This window comes from Mixophyes fleayi, chromosome 4 (genome assembly GCF_038048845.1).
Source record: "Mixophyes fleayi isolate aMixFle1 chromosome 4, aMixFle1.hap1, whole genome shotgun sequence".
In the NCBI taxonomy this organism is placed as follows: Eukaryota; Metazoa; Chordata; class Amphibia; order Anura; family Limnodynastidae; genus Mixophyes; species Mixophyes fleayi.
In genome coordinates this window covers 178,075,422-178,097,229 of record NC_134405.1, presented here as the reverse complement: position 1 = coordinate 178,097,229, position 21,808 = coordinate 178,075,422, and the positions used below count along the sequence as shown (strand labels likewise).

The 21,808-nt window shown below is 43.3% G+C and overlaps 1 protein-coding gene across 1 annotated transcript in view; it reads right to left on the bottom strand.

Annotated features, from left to right (window-relative positions):
* Positions 1-15,195, bottom strand: part of PANX2 (pannexin 2) — a 31,877-nt gene extending 16,682 nt beyond the window's left edge. The window contains exons 1-2 of the mRNA XM_075208903.1: positions 14,861-15,195; positions 14,213-14,537 (exon numbers count right to left, since the gene is read on the bottom strand). Of these exons, the coding sequence (XP_075065004.1) occupies positions 14,213-14,438 (226 nt within the window). The 5' untranslated portion in view covers positions 14,439-14,537; positions 14,861-15,195. The remainder of the gene's footprint in view (positions 1-14,212; positions 14,538-14,860) is intronic.
* Between the last annotated feature and the right edge of the window lie 6,613 nt (positions 15,196-21,808).

Sequence of the window (21,808 nt, the reverse complement as noted above, 5' to 3'; positions counted from 1 at the left end):
ATAAATTGATCAATGTCTGTACTTACATGCACAACTCTTGGTTCTTAGGGAAGAAAGCAGTTCCACTTAATATATTCAGCAAGATCCAGTAGGAAGACCGTTATAATATGTATCTCAGTGCGGGATACCCTTCACCCTTGTGTTCCTGTGTACACCAGCAACAAATATTGTACAAAATTAGCTTTTTATGCATTGAGTTGAATACAGAATTTTATATTTAATTATCGGCCCTGCTGGATATCCAATTGCATCTGGGGGAAGAAAACTCTCAATTATGGTGATACCATCATCAGCAATTTTGCCAACGAGAGAGCGTGTGCAAAAACTTATATAATTTACTTTATTGTATGGCCAATATCTAAAATGGTACTTTGCACTCTTTTCCTAGAATCGGTAGTGCAGATCTGTGAAGAGGAGGAATTGCTTTATTCAAGAAAACATTCTGTTTTAGATATTTTTATTGTTTATCATTGCATTTTTTCTTAATCAGTTAAAAATTGCCATTAATAGTAGCTATCGTGTGTTTTGCACATTCTTTTCTTAGATCAGATGTCAATGCCATTTATTATTTGGTACTGCTATTTCAACAGAGGTATCACATTTAATTATCTGTGGTTTAGTCAAAAACATACTTAAATAATTATATAACTTTGATAAAGAAAATCTGTTTTATTGTTGTTTTTGTTTTATCTATAATGATGTTATAGGGGTGTATTAACACAGTGCACTGAGCACAATGGTACTGTATCTGATAGCAAGGTATCAGTTTCTGTCTGTTACTTCTAGTTTAGAAAATAAAAAGCAAAATGAAAGCAAATGTCTGATTGGATGCTAGTGCATGATTGTGCTGTGCGCCTCAATTTGTGAAAGTTCACCGAGATTATTGTCAAAGATCATAGATTTATGTAGTAGATGGCACACATGGAGAGGGAATAGGTGTACTAGTTCCACAGTGCACATAAGGGGTGAAGAGCGTACATTTTTAGGGGCATTCCTTGTCACTCTGGAAATGGATTTGACATTTGCAGCAGCTCTGAGCTGGTGGAGATTGGTCTCTTGCTATCAGGCGCGGCGCTCCCATTAGGCAATTGAGAATTGGGCTGCATTCCCTATCCTTTCCCCCATCTTATAGGAGCGCAGGAAGGACACCTATTTTATGCTATTAAGGTTAGGCACTTGCCTAGGGCGCCGGGCTCTGGCCTCCAGAATGAAAATGACTTTAAAACTGTGCGGCGACCGCTGACCATACCTGTCACGGCCGCCGCACAGCATTCAGATGCACGGGGGAGGGGGGAAGAGGCTATTGCTCACCACCGCTGCCTCTCTGCTCCGTCTCCTCCCCTCCCCTCCACTCACTAGTGTCAGTGAGTGGAGGGGAGGAGACGGAGCAGAGAGGCGGCGGTGGTGAGGTAAGGAAAGACGGGGGGAGCAGGGCGCCGATTGTTGTGGGGGGGGGGCGCTGATTTAGTAAAAATGCCTAGGGCGCCATGGAGGCTAGCACCGGCCCTGCTTGCTATACCTTTATTTGGAAGCATCTTACACTTCAAGTTGTACTTCAGTGGACAACTGCATTTCTAGGTGTATTTTGGCCAATGTACAACAAAGGTTCAAACACATGAATAATTTTCTCACTTATCCTAAATAAATACCTTTGTTATGGTTATGCAGATATACATTCATATGTGCATATACATATACCTGTGATGTGTGTTTGTACTATGTATGTGTGTTTTTCATGTGTGTATCTATTTTTTATGTTTATTTAATAAGTGTTTATTTAATATGAAAACTATGTTTTATATATATATATATATATATATATATATATATATATATATATATAATTGTAATGTTTTAAATTAGCATTTTGTGTAACTACTTTATTTAATATGTTTTAAATATATTGGGCTGCCAACAGCTGCATCCTTGTAGTAGTTCTTCCTCTCATTTGTCTCCAACAAGTGAAAGAGACAGATAAAGCTGGAAGCCCACCACACCCTGAATCAGATTTGATTGATCGGATTCATTGTACAATGGGATTCATCGGGCAATAAGTCATTTTGTACATGCACAGAACTATGTCCAAAGGAAGTAAAGCTAATAAAAGCTGAATTTTGTGAGTTAATATTGATAAATAGGGTGAACAATGTTTTTATTGTGGTAATATGAATTATTAGGCTTTACAAATTCCAATTTGTAGTGTTGACGTATAAAAAGGCCTCTATTTGCTCCATTAGCATGAAAGAATATTTAACATGGAATCCACTGCAGGTGGGCCTATATGCTTTCAGTGTCTGTGCTGATGTTTAGTCCTAGTCCAACCCTGATAGCCAGCAATTCATGTAACTAATATAATGATAAATGACCATGGAGTATCAGTATCATACCAGTAGCTGTACATTCAAAATACAGGCTCAACAGTGGTAAAGGTAAGAGAAAAGACAGACACAGGAATGACAGAGACATATAAAGTCAAACACATTAAAACCTATAGTATCCGTCAAGCAGGTCAATCAATTGCTCCGGATAACTCGGATCAGATTTACCTTATGAAGAAATGCCGCAGGGTTGGGAATAATGTTTTACTTCTCGGGCGTGGAAACAGTTCTAATCTTGAAAAACTGTGAGAGCACCTCTGACACTATGTTCCAAAAGTCGGAAACAACCAGACAGAGCCACCTGATACAAAGAGTCTCACATCCCACATATTTTAAAACACAGTGCCATTCGCTATAGAGAATATTACCAGGTGTACAATATTGTTTATGCTCTCTTGAGTTGTAGCACACACTGTAGTCCTGCCTCAGTTAATCCAAAGCTTCCTCCATGACCCATCCATGAGATTCTCTTCTGAAGAGAAGATCATGTTTGTCACACATCGGTCTCCTGGTATCTCCACTCGAGGATCGGCACACCTGTCCTCATCCTGAATCTCCCCTTTGTGCATGCTGTTCTGTCAGCAGCAGTCTGCGCCTGTGCAATTGCCTCACCTGTTACCTTGGCCTATTTGGTCATTGGTCAGTATTCCTTTATAAGGCTCCACCCCTCACCTTTCAGTGCAGGTTCTTCAAGCCCTCACCTTGCCTGAAGCAGCTCCCTTCTCCTCGTTGTGTTCACGCTCGCTATCTATCCTGCATGCACCGCTGACCTCCGCTGATCTGTTCCACCTCTAAGTGCTAATAGCTGTGGTTCATTGTCTGCTGCATATCCTGTGTACCGCTGATCTCTGCTACCTATTCCACTCGTTAGTGGTATCGCTGTGATCAACGCCAGCTACCCATCCTGCATGCACCGCTGTCCTCTGCTGATCCATTCCACTACCCAGTTTTAATTGCCGTGGTTCATTGTCTGCTGCATATTCTATATTCCGCTGACCTCTGCCTAGCTACCCCTCTGTGGATAGCCCTTCCCTTCTGCTCTCCAGTGTCAACTAGAGACTCATGTGCCCTACCCTTCATTGGGCCTCATTCCTCTGTCTCAGTCTACCCCTCAAGTTACATCTCTGTTCTGTCTCACTAGGAACTTCCTTAAAGGGCCGTGACCTGCAGGGTGGAAGCCGCTAAGTCCAAATCTCCTGGCGAGGATCCCTGGTGAATACCTTCCGCTCTGTTAGACTCCGCGCCTCTGGACGAAGTCTAGCTAATACCAGCTGAGACAGCAGGAACTCACTCATCCTTCGTGGACATTCTGACAATGTTTCTAATTCATCACATGTTTTTGGTCAATGGTTGAGGTGGAAGAACAGAACTGAGACTCAATGTCTTCCATGAAACACATGAAAAAACATCCACTGCGAATTTACTGTAGTCAATTCTACACATTTCACATGTCTAAACAAGTTATGTTTTATTGCAGCCTCTTTGAATGACAATTATCTTCCAATGCTGCCCTCGGACCATAAAAGGTTGTGTCCCCCTGATCTAGATAGTGAGCACTTTTCTGACGTTAGCTGCTGTCTAGTGTGTAAACTGTAAGGTGTCAAGGTATAATGGGGTCATCTAATGCAGCCTGCATGGGGACATTGAGGTTCAGCACTCATAGTAGGACTGGCTCAAATACAGTGCATCACATTGGGCTCCTATATGGTTTTCCCTGGGCAGACACATTTTGTGCCATGGGAAACCTATAGCACAGAATGTTTATAATGTCAGTTGCATTAGATAGTCCAGATAATTAATGCAACTGACATAACTATTTTTGCCATTAGATAGCAAAGTATAGCATAGGCTTAGAAAACTTTATGACATATTTGCCTCCCATGTTTAGTTTAGAAAAACTAGAGCCCTAACCACATGCAGTAGAACTGCTGCTACTCAAGCTCTGCCCGTTGCCTAACAACACAGCTAAAAAAAAAAAGAGAGCTATTTATCTCTTACACAGAATGTACATATGCTGCATGCTTGTATTTATTACCTTGTACAGCAGACAAAGAAGCCGATGTGTGTGGTTTGTTTGTCCTTGTCCTCTGTAAAAAGCATTGTTTTAAAGGTTATTTGGTTAGTCTCATTAAAAGATTGCTGTTCCCTATATATATATATATATATATATATATATATATTTTTATATATATATATATATATATATATATATATATATGAAATAGCGATTATATATATATATATATATATATATATATATATATATATATATATATTAGTTATTTATGATTGATAATTTTGTATTTGATTTGTAATACTCTTTATTCTGTCATTGGAGATTAATAAAAACTTTTGGAAAAAAAAGATAAGTAAATAAATGGTACAAATATTATCTATTCATTTCCCATTATTAATATGACTATTGTCACAAACTCAGAATATTCTGCTAACTGGTTTTGGCACTACTCACCAAACAGGCGCGGAGTCTAACATGTCCCAGGTCTTCGCCAGCAACCCCCGCAAGGAAGTATGGTCTTAGCTGCAGGAGACACGCAGGTCGCGGTCCTCAGAGGGAGCAACCAGTGAAGCGGTAGGATGGAAACGGTGTCAGGCAGGCTGGGTCAGAACCGAGAGAATCAGGATATGCCACAGGAAGAGTCCAATATCGTAGTCAGGAATAGCCGGGTCAGAACCAAGAGTCAGGATATGCCACAGGGAGAATCCAATAACGTATTCAAGAATAGTCGGGTCAGGTGTCAGAAGCGCAGGAGAGAATGGTCAACAAGCCGGGTTCAATACACAAGGAGCACAGAAGAAGAGTGGTCAGGAACAATCCGGGTAATTCACAGGAGTCACTAGAGGAATGCACAGGAACGCTGGAGCTAGGTGGGACATAATACTCTGGCACTCTCCTAGTACCAGAGTGATCCTTATATAGCACTAACTCCAATCAGCGGCAGTGGTGACGCTGAACACCTGACGCGCCTGACAGTACCTCCTCCCCTACTTTGTTGGATAGCTCTTTGGTCAAGGAATTGTTTCAATAGTCGTGGGGCGTGAAGATCCTCTTTTAGCACCCATGATCTCTCTTCTGGGCCGAAGCCCTTCCAATGGACTAAGAATTGGTGTCGTCGATGGAGGACACGGGAGTCCAGGATGCGACTTACTTCGAATTCTTCACCATTAGTAGTCCGTACAGGAGCTGGATGATGAGGCAAACGATGAAATTTATTGAGTACAAGTGGTTTCAGAAGAGAGACATGAAAAACATTATGGATTTTCAGGGACGGAGGTAACCAGAGTCTGTAGGTCACCGGGTTGATAACATGTGTTATAGGGAAGGGCCCGATATAGCCAATTTCTGAGAAGGTACCCTCAACTTGAGATTGCGTGTAGACAATCATACTTTATCATGGACGTGTAATAGAGGAATAAGTCTCCGATGACGGTCAGCCGCTTGTTTATAGCGCAAAGAAGTCTCTTGGAGTTTGGTTTTGGTAGTGGACCAAATCTGGGAAAAGTTCCGCATTAAATCCTCCAGAGCTGGAACTGGCGAGGAAACCTGACCGGAGAAATCTGGGAGGGTGGGTTGGGTTCCATAAACAACAAAAAATGGAGAGGCATCAGAAGACTCGTGATGATGAAAGTTGTGAGAAAATTCTGCCCAAGGTAGGAGATTAGCCCATTCTGTTTGGTTGTCTGAAGAAAAACATCGTAAAAAGACTTCGAGGTCCTGGTTAACCCGCTCCGTTTGGCCATTAGTTTGTGGATAATAGCCGGACGAGTATTTGAGGTCAGAACCAAGAATTTTACAAAAAGCTCTCCAGAATTGGGAAACAAACTGCACTACACGATCCGAAATGATTTCACGGGGACAGCCATGGATTCTGAATATCTCCTTAATAAAAATAAGGGGTAACTGAGAAGCAGACAGTAGAGCAGGCAAGGGTACGAAGTGGGCCATTTTAGAAAATCTGTCAACGACGAACCAAATGATGGTAAACCTATTACTGGGGGGAAGGTCAGTGATGAAATCCATGGATATGCTTTGCCAAAGAAGGTCTGGAGTAGGAAGCGGTTGTAGAAGTCCTGGTGGAGCCAATCTGGGGTTTTTAGAACAAGCACACGTAGCACATGAGGCCACGAATTTTCGTACGTCAGAATGCAAGGCCGGCCACCAATATTTTTGACGAAGAAATTCGTAGGTTTTCTTCACCCCGGCGTGTCCCGCCAGTTTGGAGGAATGTGCCCACCGCAGAGCTTTGGCTCGTAGACTAGGTTCCAAAAAAGAACAACCCCTAGGAGGTGTTTTGGGGGAGGTATTGGTAAGGGCGATAACCCTGGTAGGTGTTAGGATTGGCAGCAGCTTCAGGGATGTGCAGAGATCAGTATTATCAAAAGATCGAGACAGGACGTCCCCTCGGATGTTCTTGGACCCAGAATGGTAAGTTAGAATAATATCGAAGCGTGCAAAGAATGATGCCCATCGAGCTTGACGTGGGTTGAGGCACCGAGCTTCACTGATATAAAGCAGGTTCTTATGGTCAGTTAAAACTGTTACTGGATGCAGGGCCGGATTAACCATAGGGCTAACTGGGCTACAGCCCAGGGGCCTCGGGCAACCACAGGGCCCTTTTAAGTGCTCAGCAGCAGTATTGATCGGTTGGGGGCGGGGGCGCCCCCGGCCCGATCAATGCTGCTGAGCACTTTCACTGCGGTCCTTCCCCGGCGCACTGTAGTCTCCTTACTGAGGAGATCTCGTGAGCCGGAGAAGGACTGCAATGCCAGAGAAGGAGGTAAGTGCCTTGGGGGTGGCTTGGCTCACCGGGGGGGGGGGGGGGGGGCTGCAGCTCAGATTACGGGGGGGGGGTCCTCACGGGGGAATGGAGGGGGCCTCCATTCCCTTAATCCGGCCCTGACTGGATGAACCTTCTAAGAGATGTCGCCACTCCTCCAAGGCGGCCTTGATTGCGAGAAACTCTTTGTCGCCAATGCCATAATTCTTCGCGTGATCCTTATATAGCACTAACTCCAATCAGCGGCAGTGGTGACGCTGAACACCACCGCCGGAACTACTGGGAAGCGTTGACCGCCGACCCAGAAGTGTGCTCGGTTGCCTAGCAACCGAGCGCTCAGCGGCAGTAGCAGGCGTCCGTCTCTGTGCGACGGACACAGCACGGGGACGGCGCCTGACAACTGTACAGCATTCAGGTCACTGTTTCAATTGTTCCCCCCCACTACTCAGTATAAGGCTTTGAAGTACACAGCTAGTATATTATTGAAAAGCTTTAGATGCATGCCCTGCGTTAACGTTTCATTCAGGGCTCTTGGATTTAAGTGTATTCCATTCAGATATCATGAAAGGATCTTCTGAATTTGTATAAACACTTGAATTTATTGAAATATGGGCACTAAGTCAGAAACCGTTGAAAACAGCCAAAATGTAAATAAAAATAATATTATTACTACTATTACTACATCACATACATGTTGTCACATCACATAACTGGCCACTTGCCAAGTAGAACCTGTTAGGCTCTCTCATGCCACATTATGTGAATTATAGCAACGCCGAGCTGGAAATCATTCTGGTGGGTGGAAGAAGTAAGGGAAAATTAAGAAAACAAGTAATAATAATAATAATAATAATAATAATAATAAAAACAAAATTCTCCACTGGACACCTTTCTGCCTCCTTGTCCCTGTATAATCACACTTTGGAAAGTTCCACCCCTGATATGAAGCCCTCTTATATGGTTACAGGGAGACCTCCCTGTAATAGGTCATAGGTCACCTCAAATACTGGAGATAGGAGATGCCACTAAATAAGTGGTCTTAAGGTCAACAATAATGAAGGTCATTTAGTATCTATGGTAAGTCTGTGGTATAAACGTCAACACAGCACAATTTAAATATTTATCCTTCACCTGTGGCCCCAAGCTCATTCCTGCTTTTTGCCCTGTCCGTGCTTTTCTCTGCTTTATAGCCCATTGGCTATAAGAGTTGAGGCAGCCGGTAAAACTCGGAGGGTCACTGTTCAAAGAATAAGACTGAACTTGATCTTATTCTTTGCCTTGAAGAGCCAACTTCTACATCGCGTAACGTCCTCCACCCAACACAGGGATGTCTTGCAGTGCAAGCAGCTCAACTGAGATCGGAGAAGGAGGGACATGCACGTTGAACCACATAATCTCCCTCCTTCTTCCACAGGAAAGAGTTGTTTGAATCCTATAAGCAGGTAAGGAAATGCAGGTAGGCCCTGTCATGCATTAGAGTGCTGCAGAGTTGATGTTTATTCTTGGTTCCGCAAACCTACTCTACTGTAAGGTACATAAAAAAACAAAACAATGGATGGAAGTCTCCCTGCAGAATTGTGTAGTGACTGTTCCAGCCGTACATTTATCTTTCAAAATCTGGCGGAAAATATGGTCACCTGGACGTCACACTAAATTGTCACATTTGTTTGTTACAGCTTGGAACACTTATTTATTTTATATTAAAATGCCTACTGGTATGTTTTTACAGGTTGGTGTCTTTCTTTGAAAACAATAATTGTTTTAAATTGTTAATAAAATGTAAGATATGGGTCATTTGAAGGTTAGAGGGCCAAACATGCTGCAACGGCAGAGTATCAGATTGCCTATCACTGGTCTAAAGTGTGGAGGGTTAAATGCTGCAAAACCCATGTTGCAAATTTGACACTTATCTCAGGCAGCAGAATGGTTAAGAATATGGAAATGAGGTAGGGTAATGGCATTCAAGTTACATCCTTTAACAAAGATTCACAGTGAGGAACTTAAAAAAAAAGATATTCAGACCCACCCCTTTCACTGACTGAATAGTTTCCTTTCTCATTAGCCCCTTACATTTACCAATGAGAAATCAGCTTAATCCTCAATTCAATCAATGGCCTTAAGGCTTGCATGTTGATAGAAAACACTATCTCGGTTGGCAACGCGCTAAACCACACATTGCCACTTTTATTATTATTATTGTAGATTTGGAAGGCGACACAGTGCTCCACAGCGCTGTACAGTAGGGAAAACAGGACATACATAAAATAAGGACACACAAGGCAGACAAACTAAATGCAGACTAGAAAAAAAAGGGTATGAGGACCCTGCTCATTAGAGAGCCTACATTATAAGTGGAAGAGGGCACAGCTGAAACAAGAGGAGCGAGTGTGGCTTAGAGTGGAGATTGGGATAGCTGTGAGGGTGCATTAGTGTGAATAACAACAATAATAATACGACTACAGGTATTTAACAACAAAAACTTAAAGTGCCCCCTCCATGTAAAATAAAAATACTTACCTGATTTTACATGGTTTTAACATTTATAGGGGTTTCAAATATCTCAGTTTTCCTAGAAGTAAATCTCTATTCCAAATAGCTAATTTTGTAGAGTTCACACTCCTGAAGCTAATTAACTGTTATACTAAGTTTACCACCCAAAATATGGGTTGGATGGTTTTTATGCAGCATTATATAAAACATCATGTTTTGGTTTGCATTTGCATATGAGCACTGTAATTGTTGTCCCTGCTTCTAAAGTCTATAAAACACTGTTTGGCTGAGTTTGGCTGTTAATCTATAGCTTCCTTTGGTTCCTAAATGTAAAATAGAACCCAAACTGAAAAGAATTGTGCCCCCCCCCCCCATCTTGACAGACATCAGCAGAAGTTTATAAGGGGGAATTCCATGTCATAGATGGCTAGACATGCCTGCTTTTGAGTCTGTGTCAAGGGTGTAACTACCAGGGGTGTAGCTGCAATGGGGCCTTCCCTGCCAAAGCCCATATGTATGTGAGATTTTCATTATTGGGCTGTACATGCGGGCCATTGCCACATTTTTGATATAGGGCCCACAAATGTCTAGTTACATCCTTGGTTGTGTGCAACAGATATTGATTAACCTCTTGTAGAAACTCAGAAATCACATAGGCTTCCATGATATTTCTCTTTGTAATTGTGTACAGTAGGCTAAATTTTATAAATAAATCGTAAAATGAAAAATTCATATTCCTGTCTATAAATGCATGAAAAAATCTCTTTACAAATGAATTTGATTAAGATTGGTGTCACATGGGAGACTTAAACACCATGTGAAACATCTAATAGCTCCAAATTGAGATAATTCATTTATATTATTAATATGAAGAGGATGCTACATGAGCACTTTTAATGCTCAACTAATTTTTAAAATGCAGTGTTTTGTACAAGAATCCAAAAGGCTCAATAAAAATGCTCTCCAACAGAAATCCATTACATTTCAGGAGACCCTATCCCACATATTGTTTTAAATGGTAGTTACAAGTTGTAAGCTGTAAAAGCAGTGTGCTAAAAATACTATAGAAATTAAGCATCAGAAAAGTGCTATTGTGAAAGGTCTCAGTGAACAACTACACCAAGATAAGTTTCTTTGATAAACACATGAGCATCTGTTACATACATCTTTAACATTATCCTTTGCAGTGAACATAAAACATTTTCTTCTTTATAGCAACTAAAAACAGGTATAAAATGAAATGTTCACGTTCACTCTCATACCAGTTAATCATAGCAGCAGAAAGAGCTCTTTGAGAAAGTCAATGCTACAAGCTGCATTTGACCTTGAACAATTCATCCAATCTTTCTGAATGCCTTGAATAAAACACACTGTTTGGTGAAGTAGTGCTGTTCATCATACATAAAGTCTACATAATTAATTAATCATTATTATTATTTTTTGAAATAACATTTTCTATTGTATTTGCAATGGGGATGCTGCATTTTAACGTCATTGCAGCAAATTCCAATTCCTGATTATCAAGGGTGAAATAATGAAACAGACATACATTTTACTAATGTCAGCAATATGTTCTTGGATCCTATGTAAAATAAACATACAGGGCAGTTTTAATAAAGGGACAAGGAGACAATTGACCTAGGCACACCTTTATACTTTAGTAATGGACCCTGAATTGAAGAGGCCCTAAGAGCTTCTCTCTGACTCCGGTGTCCTAGAAAGATAAAAGAAGAATATCTACTATCAAAGGGAGACAGAGGCACAGATTGGATGGCAAGGTATAAACACTGAGGGGGGAGGGGGGGGGGGACTGAGGCACACAGTGGAAAGGGGAGATAGAAGCCCTTGCACACACTGGATAAAAAGGGTACATAACAGAGAAATAGAGACACACAAAGAAGAGGTTATGAGATCCATGTACAGATAGTCAGGGGTAGAAAGACAATTAGGATTTAGGAAGGTGATGCAAGGACACAACAAGGGGAGACACTTGTGAGTGCGATAAGGACACGGAAGGGGAATCGAGAACATGAGAGATAGATGAGGCCAGAGGAACTCTGACCTGCACTATGCGGCATTCCCCCCTCGGAGGTGTCGCCCTCTTACACACTGCTTCTTACCTTAGCAAGCAGAAAGTGGGGACGACGTCTCTTTTTCCTCAGACTGGCCTCATAGTCAAGCGCCATGCTGCCAGCGCATCACAGATATGGAGGAGCAGCAGCCAGCAGCTTCACATGTAAGAAGCTGCCAGCTTCTGGTCTTCCACCACAACAAAGGCCAGCGAGGACATTAAACACACTGAATAAGTAACATGAGGTGCCCCATAACATTTGGTGCCTTGGGCGACTGCCTAAGTTGTCCTAATGGTAAGCAATCCCTGGATATAAACCAACCCAAAGGGTGTCAATATGTGCACAGTATGTGCCAGTGTGTCCATGTATTGAGGAATTTATGACCTGGTGGGTATAAAAGTGTCAATTGTGCACAATCAGAAGTCACATTAAAGCAGAAACTAAGTACAGTTCTCTTTGAGTTTAAGATATATATTTTATTATTAATAATTTTTTAATTTGATATAATCCTTCAGAAAAACACGTGGAAACAGTGTACTCTTTACTGATACCATTATTTATCTGTAGTAGCATCCATAAACTTCATCAGCTGCCACTGATATGAGGTGCAATCTAATAATATAGGGCCTGATTTATGAAGGATCTTAAATGAAGAGGTATCTTATTTCAGTCTCCTGAACAAAACCATGTTACAATGCAAGGGGTGCAAACTAGTTTTCTGTTTTGCACATAAGTTAAATACTGACTGTTTTTTCATGTAGCACACAAATACTTGATAGCTTATTTGTACACTGAAATTTAAAGTTGATATTTGTGTGCTACATGAAAAAACAGTCAGTATTTAACTTATGTGCAAAACAGAAAACTAGTTTGCACCCCTTGCATTGTAACATGTTCAGGAGACTGAAATAAGATACCTCTCCATTTAAGATCCTTAATGAATCAGATCCATAGTTCATTTATGAAACACAAAATATGCGCAGGAGAGCAGTATATTTTTATTTGTGAGAATGAGACTAATTTTGTACCTCGTGCATTACAAATTGCATGTCCACAACACGCCTTAATTCCGATTTGTGGAATTGCTCTGGTAAAAGAGCTTTGTGGGATGTTTTACCTGTTTGCTCAGTTGGAAATGTGCATGGTGGAAAGAGTAAAAACATAACTTTAAAGTCCAATCTACTACCACTTTAAGACGACCTCTTCATAATGTACATTTTTCTGGTCTTCTGCCATATTGTTCGGTTTATCGACATTTATGTCTTAAATTAAACATGAAAGTGATGGGATATCAGGGCTGTCTTTATTACATATGTCACTTCTGTATTTTAATTTGGTTATTATGTTGCTCAAAATAAGCCTATGAATTTGCATTTGTGTATCAAATGTACCTGGGAGGTGCAAAAGTTGCCTCATTAAAAGTAAAGACCAGCCAAGGCTTGGTTTCCGCAACTTCTGAGGACAAGTAAAATACAAGTGCTTCTCCAACCCCAGTTGCTGGAGGACTTGTGTTCACAGGAGGACTCTCTAACACTTATAGTGATCCTGCACAGAAATATCCCTGTTTTGGGATGAAGTTCACTCTCTCCTAATCTCAGTGCTAGAAGCACCCATTCCCAAAGACCCCTAGACCTGCCTCATCTGCTATCCACAGGAACGTTTAATAAACACTACATAAAATTAACATCTCATATCCTGGAAAAATGCCTTATAGATCATTGCTGGAAGCATCCTTAAACTCCCTCTCTCATCTTTTAAAATCCATGTATGGTTTGTTGTAGGCATGAAACACACTTGCAAATCACTTGAAGGATAAAGACAATACAATCCTTTTGGTTTGGAGCCCATGGCTCTTTAAAGGAGGATGTGGTTGCCATCTCCCACCATGGCAAAGCTAGAAATCAACATGGACATAATAACCTCCATCCCTTACTTAGGCCTGGTTCTTTACGCAGTTTAAACCAACTCAACTCGCCCTATGATAAACTGCCAGTTAGTAACCATATTAATATTAAAATTTCTGCTAGCATTACCAACCCATATTTTTTAACACTACTACCATCATAATTTCCTCCAAATATATATTTATATATGCTGTTTTTCTGCATATAGCAGGCAGCGTAACCTCTAAAGCCCTTACATACGCACACTGATCAGGAATTTAATGCTATACTTTTACATTGTGAAAACACAAAATAAAAAGTGCACATTTCCCAAGGTTTATTCTTCATTCATATGCAAAGCAACCGTATGCCATTAGCCTTAGGGTCCTGAATCCCACTGGGCCCTGTAGCAGCCACCTGGGCTGCTATTCCTATTGTTAGGCCCCTGCTTTCATTAATGACCTTCACTTTGTGCCAAACGAGTGCTGCATTCAAGCTGTACACTGGCTCAGTTAATATTAGACTTTCAACAACGATGTGCAATGTTATTGTATTAGACAGTGGTTGCAGTTTTGAAATCAGAGTCAACTCACCAGCAAAGTTCTTTGTAAAGACCAAAGTGACAAGGAGTATGGGGATAAGGACTGTGCCAATAGTAACCACTCGATCAAAGGGGAGCTCCAGCTTCAGCTGAACCAAGAGGGCTGCCAGAGACCCAGCTTTATCATCCTGCTGCCCAGGAAGAATCAGTTCTTTCAATTTCTCTCCAGCTAGCAAAGCAGTGGCCATGTCTGGATGGTTATCAATGATATGTTGCATAAGCGTTTGTGATTTTGATAGGAGGTTTGTCTTACTTGCTCTTCTGTGTTGCCACCAGCTACTAAGAGAACTGCTGTTGGTTCCAAGAATAAGTCAAGTCTGCAGAAATACATATTCAGAACATGTAAAGGACACTTTCCATCACATGTCGTTTCACTATAGGATATTTTTGCATAAACATTGTTAAAAACACAGCTAGTCATGATGTTATACAAAACCAGTTCAAATTGATTAAAAAAAAAAAGAGAATAAATTTAAAATTACTGACTTCTTAGCATGCAATGAAAAATACATGGTAATGACGGTTTATGTAATTATAAGAAACATCTGCAATCAGCTGCTGTGTACTTCTAAGCAGTTGACCGTATATGTATATATATATATATATATATATATATATATATATATATATTTATATTTACCTGCTGAATATTGCCTGAGTTTCAGAGAGGTGATGAGCAGGAAAGCTGCCATCTACAAATTCCAAGCAGTCTGAAAACTTACATTGCATGTCCCTGTAAGCCGGCAAATGTTTAAACGAGGATGAATGAGGGGAGATTGTCATTCGTCTGCAAACCTGTCCCCAATGCTGCAAGATAGCTGCAATGCTCTGTTCACCCTGGTCTGCAATCTCATTGCATAACGATTAAAAACAGAATGAAAATTCTGCTGGCTGAAGAATTGAAAGTAAATGGTTATTCATGTCTGCCATATGAACAGAGAAGGATAGATAGCAATCCTATTTACTGCAGGCTACAGAAGGGAGGCGGGGTCTCTGGCTGTGGTAAAGCATTACAAGCTTCACTGCTCTATGCAACAATATGTGTTCGGCATCTTTCTTCCTCCCAGAGACAGGATCAGATAGGCTATTGCATTTACATTGGAGCTAGTCGTTTGCTTTTTTACATTTCTGATGATAACGACTAATTGAAAACAGGTTATAGTTTTCATGCAAATTCTTTTTGTGAGTATGATGTTAACAAGCATTTAATATTATTAGTAATGATGAGCGTTTTGGATTCGGAGACGTTCAATAGATCCGAATTTTGGGCTACCGAGTTCAACCGAGTCGTGACTCGGTTTCTCGCCGCCAAATTAGGATCTGAAAAAGAGACAAAATGCGAGTTGTGGATCAATATCTTCTATATATAGCCCTCCCCATTGTTCTCATTTGCCATTTTGGAAGTGATTGCATGTGGATAGGAGGTTGGCTGCAATTCTGTGCTAAGAAAATCGCATGTAGAGGGTTGGACAGGGTGAAAGAGGCAATTTATATAGCAAAACGTGATTTTACTGCAGTTTATTTAGAGGTCAGTCTGCTAGAATTCTGTGCTTATCAATTGGGTGTCAGAGAGTAAAGAGTAGACAAGCGGCTACTGGTTGCTATTATAGCATATATAGTACAGGCATCTGAACTATTTAGTGGAGGAAAAACAGGTGCTGTATGACCAATAACAGCCAATCCCAAAAACAAATTTCTCGCTTTTAAAAACCCAACTGTTTCAAGCTGAGAACAATTTTGTGAACGGCAGTAACAGTGACATCTGATTTATTTAGTGGACAAAAACAGGGTGCTGTTTGACTGTGCTTTTAAAATCCCAAGAGTATCCCAAGAGCAGTATCAGTGACATCTTTCGTAAGCAGTCACCAAAAGATATATACATTTTGTTTAAAAGATCCAATTGACTAAATTTAAATTATATTGTAGAGTAGAATTGCAAGGTAACATTCCCTCCTTTCCCTATCTCATTGGGCATTCACCTGATGTGGTGGCAGATACAAGTATCTCCAACTTCAAGTAGCATTACTCCTCTTGTCAACCATGGATCAGTCTACAGATCAGGAGTATCCCAGTACCAGTTCTGGCAGTAGTAGTACTTTTTTGACTTCTACTAGTAAAAAATGTCATGTGGGAATAAAGTGTAAGAAAGCGTCCCAAAAATCCACACACTGTTTACCAATCTCAAAGAAAACATCATCTCTTGATATAAGGATTAGAATGAATGTGTTGATTTGTCCAAAACAAGGAAAATAGCTAACATACCATACACTACCCTCAGTGGCAAGAAAAAGCTCAGACCATGCCCACTTTTTGCTAGTAGGGGTCCTGCTACTGTTGATACACGTACTCAAGGCTGCCAAGAGGAATTCAGGGCCCCAGTAGAACAACTTCATGGGGCCCCCCTTATAGTTGAGCATGTTAAAAATATTTGCGCCATCACGCATAGGTGACTGTGGGCATGTTCATACGATTGGGGAGTGGCTATGCTTCATTGGGTCGTAGCTAGCAGGTGAATAACGCTAAGCCACTCTCCTACAGAAAAAAAACTGCATTGTTGTGCACTCCTGACTTTCAGGACATCTACTATCATAGTGTAGTATAGCAAGAATGCAGTGTGCATATAAAAAGTTATCAATCTTGGACTGCCTTACATTGGCCAGAACAGTCACCAAAAATTGTGATTGTCCCCCTAGAAACACAACATTTCACAGACTGTCCTGCTCTCTCCTACCTGTTCTTGTCACTTTCACCACCTTTGGCTGCAGGTTTCTTTAGTTGCGGCTTGTCTGGATCCAGGAATGTCGGAGGCCCTATTTGGGGAAAAAAATGGGTACATTTAGAAAATTTCAACCAGCCCCGGCATTAAATCAATAGCACCCACGATTAATAATTAGGCCTTCCTTCAGCCCCAACTTTAAAATAATAGTATTTCCATTTAATAAATTAACCTATTTCCTTCCCTGAAAACAGCCCCAGCAATAAATTAATTGTATTTACATTTCATATATTTACCTATTTCCCGCAACCATGTCTGCTATTAAATAATTCATAGTCACATTTAATAAAGAGAATTCATTCTCCCCAAACTCACCCCCACATTCAATAGCCCCCAAACCACCCCATCTTAAATTAATAGTCCCCACATCATCATCACGCAGTGTCTCCTTATGGTCACACTGTGCCCCTTCTGTCACTCACCGGACCGTGAGTGCCTCTGCGCTGATGCGTGGTTCTCTAGCCTTCCTGCCGGCGTCTGTCCTGAGCCGCGGCCGTCCGCCATCTTGATGGACTGCGCATGCGCAGCACCCAAGAACTCTTATGACCTTTGCTTTTAATCTAATTGGAGGATCAGGCACCTCTCCCTATTTAAGGCACCTGTGCTCATTACCTCATGGCCTGATCTTGAGTCTCATTCCCTGTGAGTCTCTGAAGGTGTCTCCTGTGTCCTGCTCGTGTTTTCCCTGCTGATTACCTGCTCTACTCATCGGTGGTTCCCATACCCGCTACTGACTCCTGTGTCCTGTTCGTGTCTTCAGCTTCCTGCTGATTACCTGCTCCGCTCATCAGCGGTTCTCAGCCCCGCTACTGACTCTTGTATCCTGCCCGTGTCCTCAGCTATCTATTGGATTACCTGCTCTGCTCACCTGCGGTTCACATACCCGCTTCAGCCGTTCAGCGCTCCTGCTGTGCCTACATCTCCTCGTGAACAAGCTTCTCTACTCATCAGCGGTATGCTTACTTGCTATTGACTTACAACTGTTACCTTGCATATCCGCTCAGGACAAGCTTCCCTACTCAGCAGCGGTATCCATACCCTCTGAAGACTATTAGATATAACGCTGCATATCTGTTTGGAGCAAGTTCCTCTGTGCTCTCATTGTATTCATACAACTATTGACTCTATTCACTTCTTCACTTATCCTCACCTGGACAAGTCCTCACCTCCTAGCAGTGGTACAACTTGCTGAACGCAGACCACTGACTTCCCGCTACCCTACCTGCACCTGGACAAGTCTTCTCATCACAGCAGTGGTACAACTTGCTGAACGCAGACCACTGACTTCCCGCTACCCTACCTGCACCTGGACAAGTCTTCTCATCACAGCAGTGGTACAACTTGCTGAACGCAGACCACTGACTTCCCGCTACCCTATCTGCACCTGGACAAGTCTTCTCATCACAGCAGTGGTACAACTTGCTGTACGCAGACCACTGACTTCCCGCTACCTACCTGCACCTGGACAAGTCTTTCCTTCACAGCAGTGGTACAACTTGCTGAACGCAGACCACTGACTCTTCCATTACCTTCCTTCACCTGCTCACGTCCACCCGGCTCTCCGTGGTTGAAACCTGTCTTCCACTATAGCTGCAAGTCGCTGACTTATCTACCAGTATAGCTGCAAGTCACTGACTCATCTACCAGTATAGCTGCAAGTCACTGACTATCATCAGTTGCATTGGCATCCTCTCTCCATCTGCTGTTATATACGTTCCACTATTCACCCTGCTGCCAGAGGACCGCTGTGCAAACTCCGCCCCTCTGGTAAGCATAGTCACCTGGTGAATCCTGGTCAGAACTCCTGGTGCCCGTGACACCTTCATCACAACCACGCTGTGCCCCCTTATGATCACTGTGCCCTCCATGCTCCTTTTCCCCCCTTCACCTGGCCCCCCTTCATCGCACTGTGCCATGCTGCTTCCCCCCCTTTTTCAATCACGCTATGTGCCATGCTCCCCCCCTTCTTCAATCACACTGTGCCATGCTGCTCCCAGCCCTCTTTTTTCAATCACACTGTGCCATGCTGCTCCCCCCGCTCTTTTTCAATCACACTGTGCCATGCTGCTTCCTCCCCTCTTTTCAATCACACTGTGCCATAGTGCTTCACTCCCCTCTCTTTTCACATTTTTATTATTATTATTATTATTATCATTTATTGGTTAGGCGCCACAAGGTTTCCGCAGCGCCGCACATAGTACAAACAGTAGACTATACAGGGTATAACAGTACAGAACAATAAACAAAAGTACCAATACTTTAGAAACTCCAGGCAGGCAGATGCAATAGACACGGAGCAGAAGAACGGGTAAGGAGACAGGAGGGAAGAGGGCCCTGCTCAAGCGAGCTTACATCCTAAGGGAGGGTTAAACAGACCAGGCACAAGAGGAGCCAGTTGAGGGAATGGGAGAGAGGGGAGAATGAGTAGAGGAGATGGGGGTTAAGTGGATGGTTGGTAGGCTTTGAGAAAGAGGTGAGTTTTGAGTGCATGTTTGAAGGAGCACAGAGTAGGAGAGAGGCGGATGGAGCGAGGGAGGTCATTCCAGTGAAGGGGGGCTGCACGGGAAAAGTCCTGGATTCTGCAATGGGAAGAGGTGATCAGAGTGGAGGAGAGGCGGCGGTCATTGGCCGAGCGCAGGGAGCGGGTGGTAGTGTGAATGGAGAGGAGGTTAGAGATATAAGGGGCAGTAGAGTGGGAGAGAGCCTTGTAAGTGGTGGTGAGGTTAGTTTGAAAAGAATTCTGTAGGGGAAGGGGAGCCAGTGTAGGGCAAGGCAGAGAGGGGAGGCAGAGGAGGAGCGGCGTGAGAGGTAGATGAGTCTTGCAGCCGCATTGAGTATAGAGCGGAGGGGGGAGAGATGGGAGTGGGGGAGGCCGGTGAGGAGGAGGTTGCAGTAATCCAGGCAGAAGATGATGAGTGTGTGTATGATGGTTTTGTTGGCCTCCTGAGAGAGAAAGGGACGGATGCGGGCGATGTTGCGTAGTTGGAAGCGACAGGCTTTTAGCAAGAGAATGAATGTGGGGGGCAAAAGAGAGAGAGGAGTCAAGGGTGACACCCAAGCAGCGGAGTTGGGTGACAGAGGAGATGGTAGTGTTGTAAACGACAATGGAGAGGTCATGGTGGGATGGGAGGCTGGGAGGAGGAAAGACAATGAGTTCAGTTTTGGAAATGTTGATTTTGAGAAAGCGCTCTGACATCCAGGAGGAGATGGCGGAGAGGCAGTCAGATACCTGAGCGAGGAGGGTGGAGGAAAGATCAGGTGAAGAGATGTAAAGTTGAATGTCATCAGCATAAAGGTGATACTGAAGGCCAAAGGAGGAGATGAGAGCACCAAGGGAGGAAGTATAGAGCGAAAAGAGTAGAGGGCCGAGAACGGAGCCCTGTGGGACTCCTACAGCGAGAGGGTAGGGGGAGGAGGAAGAACCAGACATGGATACAGAGAAGGAGCGGTTAACGAGGTATGAGGTGAACCAGGCGTGGACAGAACCAGAGAGGCCGAGAGAGAGAAGAGTTTGCAGCAGGAGGGGGTGATCCACGGTGTCAAAGGCTGCGGAAAGGTCAAGGAGGATGAGTAGGGAGAAATGACCCTTGGATTTGGCCGATAGGAGATCATTAGTAACCTTGGCCAGGGCAGTTTCGGTAGAGTGGAGAAGGCGGTAGCCGGTTTGGAGAGGGTCAAGGAGGGAATTGTCCGAGAGGTGCCTGGTTAGGCGGCTGCAGACAATTCGCTCAAGTAATTTAGAGGCACAGGGGAGAAGAGAGATAGGGCGATTTTTGGCAAGAGATGTGGGGTCGAGATTGGGTTTCTTGAGGATAGGAGAGATGAGAGCATGTTTAAATGAGAGGGGTACTACACCAGAGGAGAGTGATAGGTTGAAAAGGTGTGCGAGGTAAGAGCAGGCAGTGGGAGAAAGAGAGCGAAGGAGATGAGAGGGGATGGGATCGAGAGGGCAGGTAGAGGGTGGAGAGGAAAGAATGAGAGAGCGAACTTCTTCACCTGTTGTAGGGCCGAAGGAGCACCAGAGTTGGGTGTTGGTGGGAGGTGAAGCGAAGAGGGAGGCGGGAGAAGGGGAGGAGATGTTCAGTCTGATGGCCTCAATTTTGGAAGAGAAAAAGGTGGCAAAGTCAGAAGCGGACAGGGAAGACGGGACAGAAGGGGGTGGGGGGAGAGTAGGGAGTTGAAGGTGGCAAAGAGGCGGCGGGGATTGGAGGACTGAGAAGAAATGAGGGACTTAAAGAAGGATTGTTTGACGAGGGAGAGGGCGGAGCAGAAAGAAGAGAGGATGAATTTAAAGTGAAGGAAGTCGGCCAGGGAACGAGATTTCCTCCAGAGGCGTTCAGCAGTGCGAGAGCACTTTTGGAGGAAGCGGGTGAGTTTCGAGTGCCAGGGCTGGGGAATAATGCGGCGTCTGCTGACAGTAGAGGCCGGGGCGACAGCGTCCAGGGCAGTAGAGAGGGAGAGATAGTAGAGGGAGGACGCCTGGTCAGGACAGACCAGGAAGGGAAGGGGAGATAGGAGAATTTCAAGAGAGGAGGGCAAGGAGGTATGGTCAATAGCGTCAAGGTTGCGCCTGGTGTGGGTGGCTTTGGGCGAGGCAGGAGCAGGGGAGGAGGACAGAGTGAAGGAGAGGAGATGGTGGTCAGAGAGTGGGAAGGGAGAGTTGGAGAAGTCAGAGATCACAGAGGTGAGAGAAGACAAGGTTAAGGGAGTGACCAAGACAGTGGGTGGGGGAAGAAGTCCACTGAGTGAGGCCTAGGGAGGAGGAGAGGGCGAGAAGTTTGATGGTGGCGGGGTCAGAGCAGTTACATTGTG